General features: G+C 54.7%; 1 protein-coding gene across 1 annotated transcript in view; it reads left to right on the forward strand.

Moving 5' to 3' along the window:
• The first annotated feature begins 16750 nt into the window (after positions 1-16750).
• PLXND1 (plexin D1) overlaps positions 16751-21640 on the forward strand; it is an 82734-nt gene continuing 77844 nt past the window's right edge. The window contains exon 1 of the mRNA XM_086469775.1: positions 16751-18073. Within this exon, the coding sequence (XP_086325901.1) occupies positions 16751-18073 (1323 nt within the window). The remainder of the gene's footprint in view (positions 18074-21640) is intronic.

The following is a 21640-nucleotide window of genomic DNA, read 5'->3' on the forward strand; positions in this document are numbered from 1 at the left end:
GTAAGCTGCTAATGGATGCTTGAAACTCTGGCTAAGGATGCATTAATTAATCTTCAGGGCCTTCTGGCAGAGCAGCCCTCCTCGAGGAAGGCACAGAGAGGTGGAATGGCATCCCTGAGGTCACCGGTGGCATGGATGGCAGGTCTGGGGACGGGACTTTTGAGCCTCTGGGCTGCTGGCAGGAGGCTAGGCTGCTCCTGCACAAGCATCAAGGGGAGCATGGGTGCCGAAGGGTCTCACAGTGTGCCTGCTGCCGGGCACTCCTCCGAGGTGGGCAGAGGCTACCCCGATGTTGGTGCTTGGACCCTCCTGCTACGTCCCTCTGGTGTGGTGATAGGCAGGGTCCCCGCTCCCCCAAGGCATCACATCAGTCTCCAGCCACTGCCTAAAGTCTCTTTGAGAGATGGGAGGGATTTTGAAGCACCCGCCAGCCCCCAGTGTGTCCCCTCTGCCCTGTGAGCTGCAGGTGGGGGCAGAGCACAGTGTTTGTCATGCTCAGAAAAAAATCACATGAAGCCTGGTTGCTTTTCCACCTTGATTTACTATCAGCTTTGACAAGCTCTGTCTCCGAAACTGCCAGCCATGTCTAATGCTGTTGATTTGATAATATATCTAATCTGGCTTTCTTGAAAGCGCCTGGTATCTCAGAGCTGCTGTTCTCCTACTTGAACCATCTTCCTTCCTTGCCTCCTTTCTATCTTTCCCAGCTGGGGCCAATCTGTCTGGGAAATAGTCCAATTTGCTTCCATCTGATGGGAGCGGATCCCAGCTCAGTTCCCTTCATCTACTCTGGAGTCAAAATCAGCCTAGGTCATTATTTTGAAATCCTTCATTTTCTTCCTCTGCATTTTTGCTGCTGCTTTTCCCCCTCAGCAGAGGCACTGGTGAGAATACCTGTAACTACCTCTGCCTTTGGGTTTTCACAGAGCCACCTCCATCCACTCGGCACGACATGGATGTTTGAGGTCTGGACAAGATATTCCCCACTCTTTAGACCCTCCCATGGTCTGAGGTGGAGCACCAGTGTCCCCTGTTAGACACGACGCAAACTAGTGGGTCTGGGCCAGGCTTAAGTCCCTCTGCAGGTGTCCCTCAAGGGCCGGGGGCACCTGAGGTGTGTGGAGCCCCTCAAGCCCTCAGTCCTGCACCACCCCGGGGTGGCTGGGGTTTCCATCACACAGCAGCATGTTGCTAAAGGACCTCTTGGCCCCTCTCACTCCACCAGCACTCACTGAGTAGGACAGAGAAGGGCCTGTCTGCGCTCACTGTCATCCTGGATGCAGGCCTGGTGCCAGGCACCAACAGGCCTTGGTGGCCCTGGGCAGCCCCACCTGGAGCCTCTGTCCACACCCTGGCAGGGGCCCAAGAGCTCATTTAAGCCCAGGGCTGGGCTGGGCTGGGCTACTGGTAGGTGCTGCTCTCCAGCCCCATCTCTGGCCTGGCCCTGGAGGGACGTAGGCACCTTGTGCCCTGGGTGGGCCCGCTGGTGGCATGTTACAGCTTTCTCCAGTCCTGTCTTTATCCCTGCCTCTCGGAAGCGCTTCGGACCTATGCTGTCGGCTTGTCCCTGGTCCTGTCATCTTTCACCCCTGGTGGGATCCCTCGGATGGCTTGCTTTGCCTGGGGCTGTCAATGGACCCTGTCTCCAGCACCTGCCTCTGCCTGCCATGGTCAGGCCCTGCAGGGCTGTGCCGTGTTGGTGAGGGCTCTGCCCATGCTGGGACTGCCCTCGCTGCTCCCTGCTGCTTGGCACAGGGAGAAAGACTTGCTGTTTGTGCACCTTTCATGGTGCTCAGCCAGGGTCGAAATTGCTTGGCTCAACCCCCCAGGGCTGTGGTTGAAGTGGAGCCATTAACTCAGCTGGTGCCATGTACCCAGGGTCTCCAGATGCAGCGTGGGCATGTTAACGTTATTTAGGTAGGATTTTCTGATCAGAAACACTGCAGCTTCAGCCAGCCCTTCCAAAAGAGGGTGTAGCTTCAGACTGAAGCAGATGCCATCTCTGCTGTAAGAGACCTTGCAGGAGAGGGTGATGTGGTGAGGTTCTGTCAGGACCAAGGGGACGCAGCGAACCCAAGCTGCAGAGTTTCCCTGGCAGCCCTCTGACTGTTGGCACTGTGCAAGCAGGCACCTCGGTGCTCTGATCGGCTGGGGCAAGGAGACTGCTGTGGAGAGACCCCCAGGTGGAAACATTGCAGATGTTATAACCACTCATGGAGCTTCACTCAGAGCTTGCCCTTGTTTACTGCAGAGGTCCACTGCTGTGAGACCTGGGTCTGTTCTGCTGCTGCTCAGTGATCTGCTGGGGGCAGCGGGGAGCTGCCTGCACAGACCCACAGCCAAATGATTGGATCTGTCAGCTCCAAGAAGCATCATCAGAGGAGATCGAGGGAAACTCCTCGCACCTGGCTCTGAAACACAGCTACACTGTGAGGCAAGTGTGGCCAGTTAAGGAGGGCAGGGCAGGGGAGGGCAGGGCAAGGCTGCATAGGAGCTGGATGCACCCCACAGAGCTGCAGGGAACTGCAGGTAAGTGAGGTGTAAATACGTGGGAAGCTGCCTGGGCATCCTGCTCTTGCTTAGTGGGTCTTTAAGCGCTACAGCCACAGCAGCACTGGCCATCTGTGTCTCTGCCATCCTGGGGAACTGAAACTGGTGATGTCTCCGAGGAAGTCCTCCTAGTTTGCGTGACTAGGAGTTTCCAGAGCATTGCTGGTCACCATGAGGTGACACAGGAGGTCCTGCTGACACAGCTGCGGGTGGTCCTTGTGCAGCTCCCTGGAATCAGAGATGTGCCCCTAAAACCAGTATGACCCTCCTTTGGGGATCATCTGGGGAACAAGGCTTCTAGTACCCTCATCAGGGCACAGGAGGAAAAGTGGGGAGGCCAGATTGGCCCCTGCTTTGGGGCACTGAGTTCAGAGTGACCTTAGCAGGGTGTATAAATCAATGCTTGTGAAGATAATGAACTGGCCAGTGTAGGTAACTGCGTGTCCATCTGGCCTGCAGTCAGACATGCTTTAACCTTGTAAGCAAACGAGTGCAAACCTGCAGCTAAGCCCAGCCCTCCTAAAGGAGGGGAGGTGACACAGCAGAAAGCAGGGAGAGACGGAGGTAATGTGCTCAGCCGTGTGCGGAACATCCTTGCCGAGTGCGAGGGGTCCCTGCGCTTCGGTCGCTGCGCTGCCTCAGAGGACAGGCTGGCACGTCTGAAACGGTCATGGGGCTTTTTCTGACTTGATAGTGGCGAAAAGAGAATCACTGCTGAATTGTCTAGTTTATGGATCCACCAAGTTAATTAACTGTGATTGATAGGCCACTGCCAGAACGAACCATACTGAAGGCTTATCTGTATAATCCCTGTTTGTGTGTTTAAAGACCGATAGGAGAGCCAAAAAAAAAAAAAAAAAAAAAAATCCAGACAAAAAGATAAGGCTGAAGATGCATGGTGATGTCTTGGAAATTTAATTTAGCAGGGAAAATATCCTTTTTAAAACGACATTATTAACTGCTGTCAAGTGACAGCCATTTGGCCTTCACTGTGGATGTGGATGAATTCAGCCAAGTTGTATCAGACCTCTCTTGAAAGCACGGTGTATGCCACTAACCAGGCTTCTTCCCTGGCGCTCTGGATGCATAAAATCTGCATGATTGCTTTGCGATGGGGCTTGTCAACAGAGACTGCAGCTGGGTTATGAATCACTTTAATTTGTCATGTGAGCTGGTTTCACACCAATATCTCTGGAGGGAAAATGCTGGAAAGTTGGGGGGGGGGGGGCGGGGAATGAGAGGGGATGTCAGACACAACCCTCCCGCCCCAGTTTTCAGTGGAAACGTTTCTTCTTCTCCACCAGCTAATGACTAGTCCTAATTTAATAGAATGGAGCGAAGTGGCCAACATAAAATGTATGTGTTTTATTTTCAAATCTCAGACTAACATGGCCACAAGTCATAGTCTGAAACGATTGGGGGTGTTATCAGTCACACGATCTGACATTTTGCCAAAAGGTCTCTTTTTGTCTCTTCTCTGAAGTGTGAAAACAAGGGATGCTATTTCTTGTGTTCTGCAAAGAAAAATGTGGGTTGCAGAATCTGAAGGAGCCATTAGATGAAGGAAACTGAAGAAGGAAAGAAAAAATCAGGACCTCTTCCTTCCAATAATCACACAAATATTGGACCTCTAGGGACACTTAATGGAAAACATTTTAGGAAGCACCTGAAAAACTGCCATGGAAATTTCCCAGCCCAGCCATCATATTGTCTCCTGCATCCTTTACTGGGATAATCTTGAGAAAAATCTAAGAATCAGATCATAATTTGATATTTTTCTTTATTTTGTATTTATTTATTCTGTTGCCATTAATAACAGTAAAAATGAAATTACCCACCCCTGACTCTGAGTTCCCCTGACACTTGGTTAAAGTACACAATTATGCAAAATAGGCAGACTCCCACTGCACGTTATCCCAAGCAGCAAAAGCATAAACCAAATATAAGCCCCTCCACAGAGACAAATTACTCACCCATCAAAAGAATTACTCACTGTGGACAAGCAGAGTTTTACAAGGTTGATTTTTAAGTGTGCAGATGAATGTTACAGCTGGTAAGAATTCGTTAGTCGATGAATCTGCAATAAAGGAAAAGATAATGAGACACAGCTTTGTTTTTCCTAAGTGGAAAGGGTTGTATACTGTGCTGACCGAAAATGGAATGCCCTGCTCTCCTCCTTCCTCAAATCAGGAAGGTGTTTGATCATGTGTTTAGCTTTAAGGGCACAAATAGCCCTCCTGAAGTGAAAAGAAATATTTGTTTTCTTCAACAGAGTTGCATTGCTAGACACCTTGCAAAGATGACCGTTCCCTACAAGAGGGGCAGTGAGTGCGCAGGTATAACGCAAATGCCTTTTTCTAACGCTTTCCCTCAACACGCTGCCGTTTCTCTCCTGGTATGTACAGAGCCAGGGCTGTGCATGGCCACCCTGCAGTAGGGCTGGTTTGTGGCTCTGTTGGCATTTGCCATGATTAACCTGCTATTGAAAAACGTCCACTCGTGCTCCTGAGCTGCCAGCCCAACCCTTCAGCTCTTCCCCGCAAATTACTAATCTGGTCTTGCAACAAGCAGCTCCCCACAGCAGCCTTGCTGCAATCCTGGTAAACAACATATGTGAGGATGAGCTGGTGAAGCTGCCGTGAAGGCATTTGCTGCTTTCAGATTCCGGCTCCCGCAGGGCGCACAGACCTGCTGTGGCAGCAGGCAGAGCCGACCTGTTGGCAGCAGGAGCCTGAAATGGGGAGGGTGTGCGGGTGGCGGCTGCGGAGCACCGCAGAGTCCGGAGAGGATGAGGACGATCAGGTCCTGCAGCAGCAGAGCACACCTGGGCATCTGGCTGCGTACCTCACGCTGAAGCCCGCTTTGTGGCTGGAGGGCAACAGTCATGATGTCTGCGCCCAGCAGCCTGACCCAGTGCTGCGCAGACATCATGCTGACCAGAGCTGGGCTGGGACCAGCTCCCTCGAGTACTTGGCATTGCCTAAATCCACTCATTCTTAAGCTGCTTCTTCTGGTGCTTCCCTCCCCCCTCCCTCCACGGGCTGTGTATGTGGGGGACACGCACATGAAAGGGGGGAAGGATTGGCCCCTTAGGGAGGAAGTAGACACTGGCTTTTTCTGTCCCTTTCTGGAACAGAAAGCTCCAGCCAGGAGCTGTTCTGATTAGGTCTTAGTGTAAAACAGATGCAAAGTTTCATGCAACAAGTAAAGTGGCATAGGGAAACTGATATATTTTTACATGCTGTCTTTCCCCATCTCTTCCACAGGATCAGAGCTATTAGATCTGAAGCTGATTAAGTGTGAGATCCCAGCATAATAACTAAAGAATTGGCCACCAGTTTCTTGATGAGCGTCTGGGAGCTGGAGTGCAATGTTCCTTTGAAATACAGGTCACAAACAAGCTCTTCTATTTTTTACAGACAGCCCACATCCCCCCACTTTCTATCTTAGAAAGAATGAAAGAAAAACAGGTTTGCTAATACTGCCAGATCTGGAGGCAAGAGGTACACTTACATTCAAAACTTTGCATGAACGTCCAGCTGCAAGAGTTTCCAAGCAAGGCGAAAGCTAGCAAGTGAAAGAAGTTGGACAATTACACTAATTTGTCTGCCTTGTTTTCACTGAAATAATTCAGGCAAGGCCAACTGTGTTACTTGGATTCTCTAAGGTATAATTTAGGCATGAGATGTTTACAATCAACTCTCATTTGCATCAACCAGGAGGAAAACATGGGATCTGTTGGATATTTCAACTGGTGGGTTAATTACTAGTTTAACCACTTACATTTATTCAACCTTCTGCATCTGAACAGCCACTGGGCCAGATCCTGCCACTCTTGCTGCAGTGCTTACTGCACAGGTTTCATGCAAACGAGAGAACAGTGCAGGACAGGGCCCTGCAAGTGCGGTTCTAGTTTTGCTAAGCAGAATTGGTGCTGGAGATGGGCATCTACCTGAAAACGGTAGAAATATTAGATCTGCTGGGAACAACTTGCACTTCCTTTTCACAGTACCAGGAATGAGCTTAAACAAAGATACAGTTTACTATGGGCCACGTTCTGTCGTCCCTGCTAGCGACGATTATTGAACTGCTTAGCAAATACTTTGATAAGATCAATGGGACTGTTTGTGCGATAGGAAACCTCTGTGTGTGTGTGTGTGAGGAGCTCAGGAACCAGCCCTCAGACTCTTCCATGAGCGCTGCACAGAGAAGTCTAAACACTGCTAAGCAAGGCTAAAATGAGCAAGGCAATTGATCGATGGTTTTGATTGAAACCAGAAGTAAGTTTTGCTGGGTTTTTTAAACCCAGGCTTAAATAGACATCACTTAGAAGAAGAACATCGATCGAAAGATAAACCCAATGCATGAGAGGACCCTGAAGGTGAAAAGTACCATTAAATAGGTTAAAGGAGCCTGCCCTCGTAGGACAAGCTGTTCTCTGTGCGAGAGGACCCAGAGAGCACCCAGAGGGAGATAAGAAGATTACGAGGTCAGATTCCAGGTTACAAGCCCCGGTGGCTTGCTCCATCTTGGGCACCTCTGCATGGGCTGCAGGCAAGAGCCTAATGAGTGCCAGCTGTGACGGCTTTGGTGCTACTCGCACCTCTCCTCTGTGAACTGACCCAAAATTGTCAACTAATTCCTATATGCCAGCAGCTTTCTGGGTAGGAACAAATTTTGGGTATTTAGCTGAAAGGACTCCCTGGCAGGGAGGAGAAAGGCCCCATATCTCCTGACACGTCCTGAAGTCACCTAGTGAAACGCCTGTTTTCCCACCGTGACCCCTGACAGACCCCTGGTCGCCTGCCCCGGCCGGCCGGGAGGGCCAAGGCACTCGCTGGGGAAGACTGAAACAACACTGGGCTGGGCCTGGGCGCTCGGGGCTGGGTGGCTCTGCAGAGACAAAACCAGGTCCTGCCCCAGATAGGTGTTTTGCTGCCCACCACCGGAGCTGGAAGGCAACGGATGGGAAACCCCAGGTTCAGGTCTGGGAGGACAAGCTGACAGAGCCCAAATCTGACCCAACAGTGTGAGTGAACCAGTTTTGTCTCCATCCAGCCCCCGGTGAACGAATCCTCCCAACACACACCTTGTCTCAAGGGGTGGAGGAGCTCAGCACCCAGGCTGCACCTTCAGCACAGAGCCAGCACCTGCAGCTCGTTAGTCCTCATTATTATTAAAGCTCGTTACTGCTCTCTTCTTAGATGAAGGCCATGAAGTGAAGGATGGCTGCCCTTCCCAGCCTTTCCAGGGCTAGGCAGGCTGCTTAATTCAACGTGGCCGTTGTTGTGCACCCTGTGTAGGTGACTGCACGACTGGCTGAACTCAGGTAAGGTGGCAGTGGTTTTTGCGTGATTCCTTCTACCCTATGGGGCAGAGGGCGCTGAGAAAAGGGAGTCCCCTGTGCCACCCACTGACTCCTGAAATACACTGCAGGCCTATGTACAATGTGATATGTGGATGTGAAAATAGCAAAAGGACTACTGCTTAGCTAGGAAGATGGAACAGCTGACATTTAAGGGATAAAAGTACCCCAGTCTTTATGGTGTTTTAAAACAGAGTGAGCGCTGAAAGGTAATTTTCACTATTTAGGCTGTTTGATTACCTTTTTTCTTCCACTTTCCTTAGCTGTATCAGCAGGTTGCTCCACCTCTCTTTGCTTTACCACTGCTTCTGCTCAGTTTCAGGATCACGTTCACTGGTGGGTGAAGCACTTTGGGTGCCTGTTCTAGTGGGTTATCCAGATAGTCCAAAGAAAAAGCTGGTTTCACTTGTGTAAAGACTCATGCAAATGTTTCCATTAGCACACCGTTTTGTAACATCTCATATTTTACATCATTGATTTTGTGGTGAGTTCAGACACAAATACATACGCGCAGCATGCAGATTGTATGTAGTAACTTTGCAGGCTAAACTGAAACCGCCTGATAACTCTCCTTTTCTGCTACAAAATCAAAAATGCTACAACTAGTCCAGTATAGGACTTGCTGACATTTTAAATGTGTACGTGCTTACATGTCTTTTTTTATACGTGTATATGTATGTGTATGACTTGACTTTTGGCTTATCGCTAAGATTAATGAATGTGTTGACTGCACATGAGAAATGTGTAAACCTGTAAGACCATTGGGGTCACCAGGGAAATGTCAGGAACGAGATCACACTGTTTACAATATGTCCAAAAATATACAACACCAGACAACACCCCACAAGTGACACTATAATGAGAGACAGCTATTAGAGGCAATGTGAAACACATGCTGCTGGATGCTGCATGTCAAAGATTTATCTTGAAATTGCAGATAGCAGGCCATTGCGAGACATAGGTATGAAAACATTTCAGGTTCCCTAGTAAAAAGCAGCGGGCACATAAATTTGTAACTAAAGTCTGCTAATGAGTTACTCGGAGAGGCTGGCCCTTTGCCTCTATTCCAATGCCCTCAGGACATGGCACAAGAGCTGCAGGGCCTGTTCAGCTTGCGGGGAGCGCAGCGAGGTCAAGGACGGTCTTCCCGTAATGGCCGAGTACAGCCTTGCCTCTACGGAAAGTGGCATGGGCACATCGTGGGCAGCATTGGGGTGCAGGGAAAGGGCTTGGGGCTGGCTGCAGGTGGGTCGCTGGCAGGGACCTCTGGGCTGACTTCAAGCAAGGACAGCTCAGGAGGTGAAGGTTAGGGTGTTAGAAGACAGGACCAGTGGGCTAGGGCTGGGTAAACACCAGGAGGATCCCTGGTGGTAGCACCCAGGTGCTGGCACCCATCTCTGTTTACTGCCAGCTGTGGTAATTGCTGCTCAGGTAGGTTTTGGCAATGCTGCCGTCAAGGGTTATCTGACCAAGGTTTGTGTCTGGGGCCGGCTGACGTTACGAGGCTGGGGTTCAGACTAGGTTCAGCTCAGGATCAGACTAGCAGTGGCCGCGAGTCAGCACTACAGCTGGGCGCAGAAGATACAGGACAGCGTGCAGGGCTGTGTTTCACATGGGCTAGTTGCCTGCCCAAGGGTCATAGCAATGACAAGTGACTTGAAGCTGGGGCTGACCTTGGCAGAAGCCCATGAATTCACGTGGCCCTGGGTCCAGCAGCATCTGCAGAGCTGGTTCAGAGTAGGTGGTGGCCGTGGCTGCTTGGCTGGAATTAGGACAGGGCCTGTCGGAGGGAACTGAGTATGTGGGACGGAGCCAGGGGGTGCCACCTGGGGCATACAGAGGTTTACCAGTGACAGGCCCTGCCAAGCCGAGGGCACATCTGGAGCTGGTCTGGGGTCTACTCTGTTCACCCAGGTGCAGACCAGAGATACTTAGAGCTGGACAGATCAAATACAGAGTTAACTCAGAGCTCAGTGTGACACAGTGTGTCTTTGAAAGCAATATGGCATTTTAACCAGACTGCTTAGGATTGTATTAAGATGTACAATGCAAACAATAATTGTACGATTAACCACATTTAACCCTTTCACATCAAAGCACAAAATGAACACCAACACTGAAGCCTCAACAAGCCCAGTGAACGTGGGAGAGAATAACATTGAAACCACTGAGGTAAGTCAGATTGGTTGGAATTAATGAGGGTAGTGTGGGCTGTAATAATATATTTACAGTCTGGTGATTATACTGTGGGAAGGAAGGGAAGGGGATTAAATCCCTGTTTAGTTTAAGCTGCATTTTAGTGCAGCCAGTTCTTCAGTAGTACACAGTTAAAAATGTAGTCTGTCAAATCCCGCTGACATAGTTTGGCAATAGATATTTCCTCTAATTGAAAGCAATTGTTGTGTTGTAAGCTTTCCCCCTTTCCCATTTGTTTTGGTTAACGAGTAGTGGTGGCCTGTCTACTTAAGCACGTATTGAGCAACTGCTCACTGGAAAGTTAGCATATTGCAAAGAGTGTGGCACGATCCTGCCTGACTTCATAAGGAAAAACTTCCTCCAGGCTTTGGCGGAGGATGTTTGAACAAAGCGGGTAGGATCAGCACTGCTGGTTGTTATTGCAGGGCTTCGCTCTTTGGGTCAGCTATGGCCTTCATGTGTGAATCTCAGGGTAAAAAACAGGCTTGCTTCCAACACAGCCATGCTTTCTTTTGAACAATCAGCATGGCCCCTGCTGTGAATCCCACGAGGGGATGCTCTGCTTTATGTTGCGTTTGCTTCCTTTGCTCGGAGCCAAGTGCTGCGTCCTACACTGCTGGAACGCAGTCAAGAGGCGCAGGGCCTGCGCGGACGGCCTGACGCAGACGCGACGTGGCTCCCGCAGGAGCCTTCGTGCTGTGGGCGGCAGGGCCCTGCAGCCCGGGCGCAGCTTGACAAGCCCCTGCTCTGTCCAGGCAAAACTGTGCTAAACCCACCGCTGCCCGCGGGGACCGCACCAGCGCTGCCGTCTCCCTGCGGCCTGAGCAGCGGGGCACCACTGCGGCGCGTCACGAGACGGGCAGGGGCGTTTGTGGCTCTTGGGACCTGGTGGGGAGTGCTTCTCAGCCCCAGCGGGGCGTCGAAGCCGGTGCTGGGATGGGACCTGTGAGCTGTGGGGGTGCCGGGAGCTCGTGTCCTCCCACCTCCATGCGCTGGGAATGCGTCTGTGCTGTCCTCATAGGATGTCAGGCCGGGCGCTCGGTCTTGAAACACCCTTTATCTCTGGAGCTCAGAGAGGTGCCATGTACCTGAGTTTCCCTGGAGTCTGAACTGCACGACTGGATGAAACTCTCCCTCACCCTGCAGTCACATCGAGCCTGATCATCTGGCCAGAAACCCCCTTGGGCTGGTGCTTGTCGGGACCCAGACGAAGAAGGGACCTTCTTCTGCCATGCACACCTGCACCCATGCCTGCCTGTGACGCCCCACGGTCTGCATTGACAAGGGACACGTATGGACAAGGGACTATTAGTGCAGCGAGGACAGGGCTTGAACGGGTTGTGTCTTCACCTGACCCCTAGCCCCAGCACGTGCTGAATTTCCTGCAGAGCAGAGCTGGAGACGTGTTTGAGCTCACCAGCCATGTTTCCAGCCCTGACTGGTGTGAAGCTGAGGGGGAGTAAATGCTAAGCCCTTCCTAAGCCTCTAAGGAAAACAAAAGCAACAGGTCACCAAGGAGACCTGCGGGAAACAGGGGAACCTGCTGCCTTTGCATCCCGGCTGAGGGCCCAAATGGTGAAAGCACTCCTTTCCCCCCACAGCACCCGGGTCAAACCCCAGCACAGGCTACAAAAGACACATTTTTTTATTGTCTTGTGATAAACCTTCCAGTCTGGAAAATCCTGCCATTATTGTGTGTGTGAACTTTCACCAGCACCGAATCTGTCATTAACCTAGAAGGAGACCTTTTCATGCTCACAACCTCTGTCTGCACAGCTCCTCTCTGGAGGCGAATCCCTCATGGTGAACACGTCAGCCGGCTGCACGCTGCAGACAAGGTTATGACTGCATTACATACTCTGAAGGGAGCAATGCTCTATATTACACTGGGAAAGGTTCGTCTTTGAAAACAAAGAGGCTTGAGGAAAAAAAGAGTGATTTTACTCAGAAAGTGCATCAGGTCCCCATAAATCCTTCTCCCCCTTGTTCAGACCAGGGCTAGAGGCTGGCAACAGGCTGGCAGCGGAGCATGCTGCATGCCTGTGATTCCTGCTACAGCCATTTGCAGCAAAGCCTGAGACCACACTGGAGTGTGTGTTTAGATTAAAGGACATTTGGGAAGTGACCTTGCCTTAATCTTTCTGCTAAGCACCTAGCAGACTCCCAGTGTGCTAAATTATTAGTAAGAACAGTAATGACAATCTGGCCTCCTTCTCCATGAGCAGCGCCTGCAATACAGATTAATAACAATAAAATAGGGACTCTGTCCACGCTCATCCAAAAATATACCGAGGATTGCTAATCAGTCTGTTTCCAAGCCTTCTGTTATTTCTGAGCGCCCTGAAGTGCTTTAGTGAGCACATTGCTGATGCTTCCAGCCTGGTGACACAACAACTGGCTGGACAAAGGCAGGGTGGCTGGACAAAGGCAGGGTGGCAGGCAGGACTGATAGCGTGGTGATCAGGGAACAGCTCTTGCTGAGGCCACAATTTCTCTGTGTCCAAGCACTTTGCAGCTCCTCCCCAGCTCCCCTTGCCTTTCCCTGGTCCATGACTCCTCTCTGTTTGGAAACACCGCTCCAGGGAGGGCCCTGTCCTGGCCGGCTCTGGGCCAGGCTGGTGGAGACCAAGCAGGACTGCTCTGCTCTCACTTACCTCTTACTTTCTCCTCTTAGGTAGCTGCTCACAGCCTCTCTCAGGATGGGGAAAAGGCAGGAGTTGGATCCCTGCTCTGACCCAGTACAACTACTCAATGGCCATTTTCCATCACTATGGGTTTCTGAGAGGGGAGGAGAGCGTCCGGAAGGATTCAGAACACGTCTGCTAAGTGTTTGTGAATGCACCTTGCAGTCTCCTGCCAACCTGCCCTGCAATCATATAGAAAATGACCCAAATAGCACGCTTAGAGGCACAGGGTGAAGGCAATGTAAAAAAACGAGAGGACTGGCTGCCTGGCTCAGAGCAGAGGCACCTTCCAACCCGCCACGGCAGCCGGTGCTCGCCCCACAGCAGCTCCGGGTGGCTGAGGCCATGCCTTGGCTTCTCCTCCGCTGGGGTGCCGAGCAGCCCCTCAGCGGTGCTGGCTCCCCGGGGCTCCTCTCTGCAGAGTCCGTGCAGGGCAGAGGAGGGGTGGCTGCTCCACACGCCAGCCTGCACTGCCGGTCAGGCCTTCCGATGCGCTCAGCCTCGCAGGCAAGGACACGAAGCGCGTTGCTCTTCTCCCAGGTGCCAGCTCCTGAGCCAGCCCTCCGCGGTCCCTGGGGGTCCCTGGGGGTCTGCACTGGTGGGCACCAAGGCAGCAGCTATCCCGCACGCCCGTCCCGCAGGCAGCGCCTCTCTCCCGCCCCACCGCCAGCTGCTGGGGTTGGCCGAGAGCTGCCAGGTGAAACCTGGCCACCTTCGGCACACAAGTGTGAGTTTTCTTCCCAAATCCACAGAGTGCTTTATGGGTACCTTGCAGATAAACCCCGCTAAATAAATAGCTGTTTATGCTCCCTGTATTAAAGTGATTAGATCCCGGGTTTTGACAGTGTTGAGTCAATATAACCTGAGTAATTGCATGAGTAACTCATGTTTCCCCTAAAGGGAAACTGTTCTTGTGTAAATATATTTATTAATAATTAAAGTGTTTTTGAGTTCTTGTGCACACAGCCCCTCTCCCCCGCAGAGATGTCTGAAAGGCTGTTGTCTTTAAGCCCGCACAGGAGTCAAATGGGGAGGAATTTTGGCAGGGGGCAATGGTCTATGGCAAGAGGCATGTGGTTTAATTTTGACCTTTTTTTTTCTTCCTGGACAAAAAATAATGGTGAGATCTGTGTATGAGAGATTTGAAAACCTCTACTACTCCATTAGGAGCATTACCCTGAAATACTCACTGGAGCTTCTAACAGCCCAGATAATAGGGGGTGGGAAATCATTTCTGGAAAATATTCCCCTCAAAGCATCTTACCAGAGGATTGTTTCCTAACAACAACAATAAAATATTTGTCAAATAATCCTTCAATACCACAAATATTTTGGCTTTAATTGTATCAGCGCAGATAACTGCTCGGCATAGGAAATGGGCATCAGAGCTCCTGGGGGATTTTTTCTGACAAAGCCAGTACTGGATACCTTTGGGTAAGTCGCACATTTTTCAATGTTCTTTGGCCTAATTTTTTTTTTTTTAACCAGCTGTAATCTGGAACCTAATTTGATATGCCTTAAAAGGCTGATTTCACATGGAAGATGCTGTACTATCAGGGTAAGCAGCCATAAGAAATCCTAAAATAGGCAGATTAAGGATTTGGGATCGTGGGGCTTATTTCTATGCAATTAAAGACATGATCACATTTAAAAATTGCTAACTTGTAGTTTAAAAAAAACCCCAACAACCGGGAGTCCCACATTTAAAAACAGCTAATAACTCTATTAATTAAGGATATGATTAGCAGAGACAATGAGTTAGATAGCACGAAAGCGCAGCATAGAATTCAATGCACATTTTTGGTGGACATGGCGTGGCCAAGGCACTTGTGTATTAATTAGTGCTCTGAGGAGGGTGAGGAGGACAGGAAGGGGGAGAGGGAAATTGGCAGGTGTAGAAATGAGATTAGACAACAACAGAGGATTTTTCTCTCCAGAACAGAAGTCGTGCAGAATCCTCATCAGCCTCGCTAACATGTTTTGCATAAGCGAAGACACATGCCACGAGAACAGGCAGGGCAGCAAGGCACAGCCTGGGGACATGGAGAGGGAGGACAGCTTTCCAGGGCTCGCCTGCGGAGCGTTTCCAGGTGGTCGCGACCAAACACCAGCCTCGATTTCCCACCCTTGCTTTAAAGGCTCCTGGCTACCTGTGGATGGCAAGGTGCCTCCATGCTCTGCCCTTACAAGGGGACCTGTGCTGTTTTACTGAGGTACTGCTGTAGCTGCACGGTGAAACCAGGCCTGCCAGCTTCCCCTCGGCTTTCCTCCACCGCACAGATGCTCCAGCCAGGTCTCTGCTCTTAGTGAAAACTCAGGCTTGAGACAAGGATGCTGCGCCCACATCCTGTAACCACCCCATGCGGCTGTCAGCTCTGCCATCACTCTGGCTTGGAGCATCCTTCCAGCACTGCAAGCGCCACGACCAGGGTATCTGCTGCACACTGGAGCCCACCTGTGCCCCGTCTTGCACAGAGACCGGCATGTGCTGCCCAAGGAGTCGGGTCCCCCCTCCCCGGGTGCACCCTGGGCCTCTGGCTGTACCCTGTGTGGTGATGGTGTGGCAGGAGGCAAGCGATGGTCTGGGCAACCACTCAGGGCTCTTTCCCTTGGACTGCAGGGACAAAAGGTACACGGGCCAACGAAGCATCTGCTGCAGAGAGCGTGGCCCGGGCCAGCCCCCGTCCCAGGATGGATGCTGACCTTCTCCGATGGTCTCACACCCGGTAGAGCTCCTCGGCCTCGGAGCGCCTTCCCCTCCGCGACCGGGGGATAAGCTCACACGCCCGCGGACGCGGGAAGAACGGCAGCAGACGAGAGCGACACCTTCACCCACGCAGGCAGAGCGCTCCTACGCCAATAAGGAGGGTGGATCAGAGGCTGCGCTGCCTCGGGGCTGTGCGTTCCGGTGGGTGGAATTCGGGAATTTCATCACTTCTTTCTTTCTCCGAGTCTTTTTTTTTTTTTTTTTCTCCACAGTTAAAAAAGAGCCCGTTGGAGGGCAGAGGAGACGCGCAGTCCTATTGCGAACTCCGCTTTTGGCAAGCGGTGCGGGCAAAGCCTCTCCGCTCCGGGGGTGGAGCCCGGCGGCACCCGCGCCTCGCCCCCCGCCCCTTCCCCGGGAGTTTTCTCCCGGGCGGGCGGCAGCGGTAGCCGGCGGCGGCCCGAGGCCGTGGCCGTAGCGGGCGGTGTCCCGGGGCCGCGCTGACACTCCCGACCCCTCGCCGCTCCCCTCCGGCGCGCAGCCCGCAGCGAGCGCGGCCGCCCGGACGGGCCGGGTGCTGCGGGGGAGGCGGGGGGGGGACACACACAGCCCGGGGGACACCCCCCTTACGTGCTTGGCGTTCTTGTGCGCTCCACGGGCCGCCTGCCCCGGGGCCGACCACCCCGACCGCCGCTTCCTCGCCTCCCTGCCCCGAGCCCGGCTCACGGGGAGCGGTGGGGCTGGCGGGGGTCGCCCGCTCCGGCTCTGTTCCGCCGCTGGCAAAAGCGCTTCTTACCCCCCGCCGCCTCTCCCCCGGCTCGTTCTGCTCGGGGACGGGCGGGCGGCAGCGGAGAGAAAGGCGCAAAGCCCGAAGGGGACGCTCCCGAGGCGGGGGGGGGGGGGGTGGGGGCGCCGCCCCGCCCAGCGCTGCCCGGTGTGCGGCCGGCGCGGGGCGACCCCGGCAACTTCGCCCCCCGCCCGCGACGGGCCCGCACCGAGGCCCCGCGAGCGCCGCCGAGAGGGCGGGGGCGGGGGCGGGCGGAGGGAGGGGGGGGCGGGCGGAGGCGCGGCCACGAGCGCGCCCCGCCGCCCCCCGCCGCGCAGCGCCGCGCACCCGCCGCGGCCGCCACTTCCCGCGGGCGTCGCGCGGCGGCGGGCGCGCTGCCTCCGCAGGAAGCGGCCCCGCGGCCCGGCCCCTCCCGCCGCTCGGCGGGCTCATGCACTCTGCGGCGCGGCGGCGCGGGCGGCGGGATGGCTCCGGCTTCGGCTCCGGCGGCGGGCGCTGAGCCGCGGCCCCCCGCGCTCCTGCCGCTGCTGCTGCTGCCGCTGCTGCTGCCCGGCCGCGCCGCCGGCCTGGAGGTGCAGCGCAAGTTCCTCTCGCCCACCCCCACGAACAACTTCGCCCTGGACGGCCCCGGCTCCCGCGTGTACCTGGCGGCCGTCAACCGGCTCTTCCAGCTGTCGGGGGGCGAGCTGGCGCTGGAGGCGGAGGCGGCGGTGGGGCCGGTGCTGGACAGTCCGCTCTGCCACGCGCCGCAGCTGCCGCAGGCCTCCTGCGAGCACCCCAAGGTGCTCACCAACAACTACAACAAGATCCTCCAGCCCGACCCCGAGCAGGGCGTCCTCGTCGTCTGCGGCTCCATCTACCAGGGCCTCTGCCAGCTGCGCAGCATGGCCAACATCTCGGCGGTGGCCGTGCGCTTCCCGCCGGGCGGCAGCGACCCGGTCACCGTCTTCCCCAGCATGCTGAACGTGGCGGCCAACCACCCCAACGCCTCGACCGTGGGGCTGGTGCTGCGCCGCGGCGGCGGCGGTGGGGCGCGGCTGCTGGTGGCCGCCACCTACACCGGCTTCGGCAGCCCCTTCTTCCCCCGCAACCGCAGCCTGGAGGACCACCGCTTCGAGAACACGCCCGAGATCGCCATCCGCGCCCTCAACGCCCGCGGCGACCTGGCCAAGCTCTTCACCTTCGACATCAACCCCTCCGACGACAACATCTTCAAGATCAAGCAGGGCGCCAAGGCGCGGCACAAGCTCAGCTTCGTCCGCGCCTTCCTGCAGCGCGGCGCCGCGCCGCCCGCCCGCCGCCCCTACGCCTACCTGGCGCTCAACAGCGAGGCCAACGCGGGCGACAAGGAGAGCCCCTCGCACAGCCTGCTGGCCCGCATCTGCCTGGGCGAGGCGGCCGAGGCCACCCTCAACGGCAGCGGCGAGACCAAGAAGCTGACCGAGTCCTACATCCAGCTGGGGCTGCGCTGCGGCGGCGCCGCCGACGCCTTCACCCGCCTCGTCTCCGTCTTCCCGGCGCGGGCGGCCTGGCGCAGCCCTGCCGCCCCCGCCCCGGCCCCGCCGCCCCCCGAGGAGCTGCTCTTCGGCGTCTTCGAGCGGGCCGGGGCCGGCGGCGGCGGGGGACGGCCGCAGTCCGCGCTCTGCGTGTTCCGCTTCGCCGAGATCGAGGAGACGATCCGGGCTGCCCGCAACTCCTGCTTCGTCAGCCCGGCCGCCGGCATGGTCACCGTGCTGGACAGCGTGGTGCAGGGCACCGGCCCGGCCTGCGAGAAGAGGAACATACAGGTACGGGCGGGCGGCGAGCACCTGCCGGCGCCGGACGGAGCAGCGGGGACGGGGCGTCCCGGCACGGGTCGGGCGCGGGGAGCCGGTGGCCGGCGGGAGGCAGCGGCCCCGTCCCGTCCTGTCCCGCTGCGGCTGCAGCCGCTGCCCCGGCGCCTCCCCCGGGGGGCAGCGCGTCCCGCGGCCAGAGGCGCTGCGGGCGGACGGGCGCGCTCCGCTCCCCCCGCTGCGCTCCCTTCGCTCCCCGCTTCGCTCCCCGCGCTCTGTTGCGCTCTGCTCCCCGCGCCGCGCCGGGTCACCCCGACAAAGCCGGCTGGGTCCCCGCTGCCCCCCTGCAGCCAAAGCGTGCGGGGGGGGGGGGGGCCCTCGTCCCGAACAGAGAACGTGCGTGTGTTGGGGGGGGGCACACCCCCATCTGTCAGGGGACGCCGTGGTCCCCACGCCCGGTCCCCGGCGAGCCGCGGTGGATCGGGCGCGCTGTCCCAGCTGCCCGGGGGGCGCCCGGAGGGTGCCCGGGGGCGCGGTGAGCATCGCCCGCCCGGCCGGTCCCTTCCCACGTCCCGTCCGCGGCCGCCAGCGCTGCCAGGGGACCCGTACACACAGGCTGCCTTGTTTCGTGGCGTTCGAGTAAAAGTTTGCCATTGTCACAGTTTGTTACCAAGCGGCCGTAAATGTTAACGCCAAAGGCGCCTGTTTTCCCTTTCACTAAAGGTATGCGGTGCTTGTGAAAGAAAGAAAGAAAGGAAAAAGGACTGCTTTAACACTGCGTTTTCCCCTTCCTCTGGAAGGATGCATAACTCAGCTCCATCCAAGATCGTAAAAACATCTGTTCGTTTTGAAAGGCAAGATAGAGCGTCTGGGCTTGGGCTTCCGTGTGCAATGCCAGTGGCAAAGAGGGAAAGGTTTCCCATGGAAACCGAAGTGTTTAGTGTGGCATCTCCATGCTGTGTTAAAATATGTAGCCTTAATGCACTGGTTCATAGACCTGCTCTAGCAAAGTTGAATAGTTTTTCCCTGGTGGCAAAGTACGAGCTGCCTGACAGCCAGGAAATCTGGTAGTTGTCCTGGCTTTTGAGTTAATGCCACAAAGACTTGGTGTGTTAAACAGTGGGAGCCCAGTCCTGAAGCCTTGGCATGGTCACGGCTCTCAGAGGAGCCACTGGGAGTCAGGAATCCTATTTACAGGGTGGGAAGGCACACACAGTTCTTGTTGGCTGCGGCTGAAGCTCAGCATCCCAGCAAATCAGCCCCTCAGCCCCTGGCAGGATTGAACTGTCTCCACCAGGCAGGTCACGAGGAGGCATCGTGGCTGAAGCTTCTGGAGGGTGCCTGGAGAGTTAACAGCCTCCTTGTAACTGAAAGCCAGTGGCAGAAAGACACCCGCTTGCCTTGAGCTGCCTGAGTGCTCCAGGACTGTTGGGAAGGTACTGGTTGTTCTAAGTCTTGTTCAGTAAAGAAAATAATCATGACTAGCACCAGTCTGTTAATGTTGAAAATACCAAGTGCTATATCCAGTAAGGCATTTCGACAGCTAAATTCCCTGGTGACTCCAGGGAGGCTCAGCGCAGAAATGAGATTTCACTCTGTCTTTGGGCCTAGCCCGTAATGCTGCTGGGCTGCAGAGCATGCTCCTGGTAGCAGTCCTTCTCTCTGAGTGCTCCCTGGGCAGGTGGGGAAGGTGCTTAGCAGTGTGTTGTCAGCTGGTGCTACAAAGGCAGTCTGTGATGGACAGCGGTGTTCTTGAGGGGGTGAGTGGTAAGGGACGTGAGGTTCAGAGGAGCGAGCTAGAAGTTGTCGAGCCTTGCCAGTCCTGCAGAGTCTGTAGAAGCCCTCTGTGTTCACCACTATGGCGAGATCAGGCTGCGAGAAAATTCATTTGCATGGAGACAGCAGTGTGGCTGGTGTTACATAGGGGGGAACGGGGAAAACCGGGTTCTAGTTCTGACTGACACTGCTGATGTGTCACTGACCTTGAACCAGCCATTTAACCCTCAGTGCCTCAGTTTCCTGATTTGCTGCGTACTCCTGCATTTATTACTGTTATTCAGAAACATAGCTCACACGTAGCGTAAGAGTGCATTTGTAAAGCTGCTTTGAGATCCTTTGATGTCAAGTACAGCAGGATATCAATGAAGCATACCATTAATACTCGTTCATGCCTAGTATTTCTGTGCTTTCCATTTATTTGAAGCATATTCCTCTAAAACCGCTGACCAAGCCTGCTGGGAAGCCTTCCTAGCAGTCAGAAGGAGAGCCTTTAATTTTTTCTTTTGCCTTTTACTTAATCATTAGAATTGCCAACAAGTTAACAAGCTGTTTTCATTTTCAAGTCCCAGAGTGACAGTGTCAAGAGAAGAGTTGTGCTGCAAAAACCTGACATCAATTTCCACCTTCAAGACAATGAAATACTCTACTACATTTTGTGTCCCAGCCCTGGGAACACAGCAGGAAAATATATTAAAGCAGCAGCTGGTTTGGTGGAGCAGATCAGCATCTAGCTGCCTTCCCATTATGAGCTCCACTTCTCCACCCGTTAGTGGGTTTCCAGGTTTTACTTTGCCTATGCATCACTGATAGGTGCTCTGGTATTATCAAAATTGTGGTTCATTAGTTCTTCCTGTGGACTAGGTAGTTGGGTTTTAAGCTACTTCTGGAAGAAAAAATAAGAACCTAATGATGGCCTGATTCATTCCGAGCGCGCCTTCAGCTGAAGTAGTGGGTTGTTACAAATACGGAGCATGGGCTGTTAGGCGTAATGCGGTGTGAAAGGAAAATCATTGCCCCCTTGTGTGCTCTTCTGTCTAATTGAATGCTCCTCTCCTGCAGCACTCGGCTGTGACTCAGCCAGGGAGCTGCAGCACTCAGTCGCCAGTGATGGGTTTTGGGAGCGGGCCCTTGGCACCCCGGCCGTCCCCACGGCACTGCTGTGGCAGCGCTCGCTGATGAGGGACCAGCTCGTTACTGCTCAGCAGCGCGATGAGGTCCGGCGGGAGGCCAGCACTGAGCAGAGGGGCTTCGTCCCCGTACGGGGGAGCGCTCTCGAGCAGTCGCGGTCAGCGTGGTGGCAGCTGCTTGTTTGGCTCCTGCTGTGGCCGCGTGGGACCGGCCACACAGGGGCTGCAGAGGGCGCGTGGGGTGGGTGGACCTGGGGACAGCACGTCTGTGCTGGCTGGCAGGGGAGCCTGGGTGGCCGGTTAGCCCGCGTCCCCACCGCAGGGGGAGAGGAGTCACCAGCTCGGCCTGGGAATGGCCCCTCGCTTTGATGGAAGCGCTAAGTTGCAATTAGGCACATGCTTAACGGCTTTGTGAGATGTGGAGAAAATGCGCAGAGGAGGATGGTCTGGGTCAGGCGTGGAGGCTGGTTGGTTGTTCTCAATGAGTGCTGCTGAAAAGTCATGTACAGAGGAGGTGAATTCGCAGCAGCAGCTTAGGGGAAGGAGGAAGGATTTCGTTTGATTTGGTTCTTGTACCAAGAGTGTGTGGGTGAGCTCTAGGATTACTTTCCCTCAACAGAAATAGCTTTTTATAATGAATTTTGTGTCAAATACTGGGCTGTCTTTGTAACGCATG

This window comes from Leptosomus discolor, chromosome 9, assembly GCF_034619465.1.
Source record: "Leptosomus discolor isolate bLepDis1 chromosome 9, bLepDis1.hap2, whole genome shotgun sequence".
NCBI classification, from domain to species: Eukaryota; Metazoa; Chordata; class Aves; order Leptosomiformes; family Leptosomidae; genus Leptosomus; species Leptosomus discolor.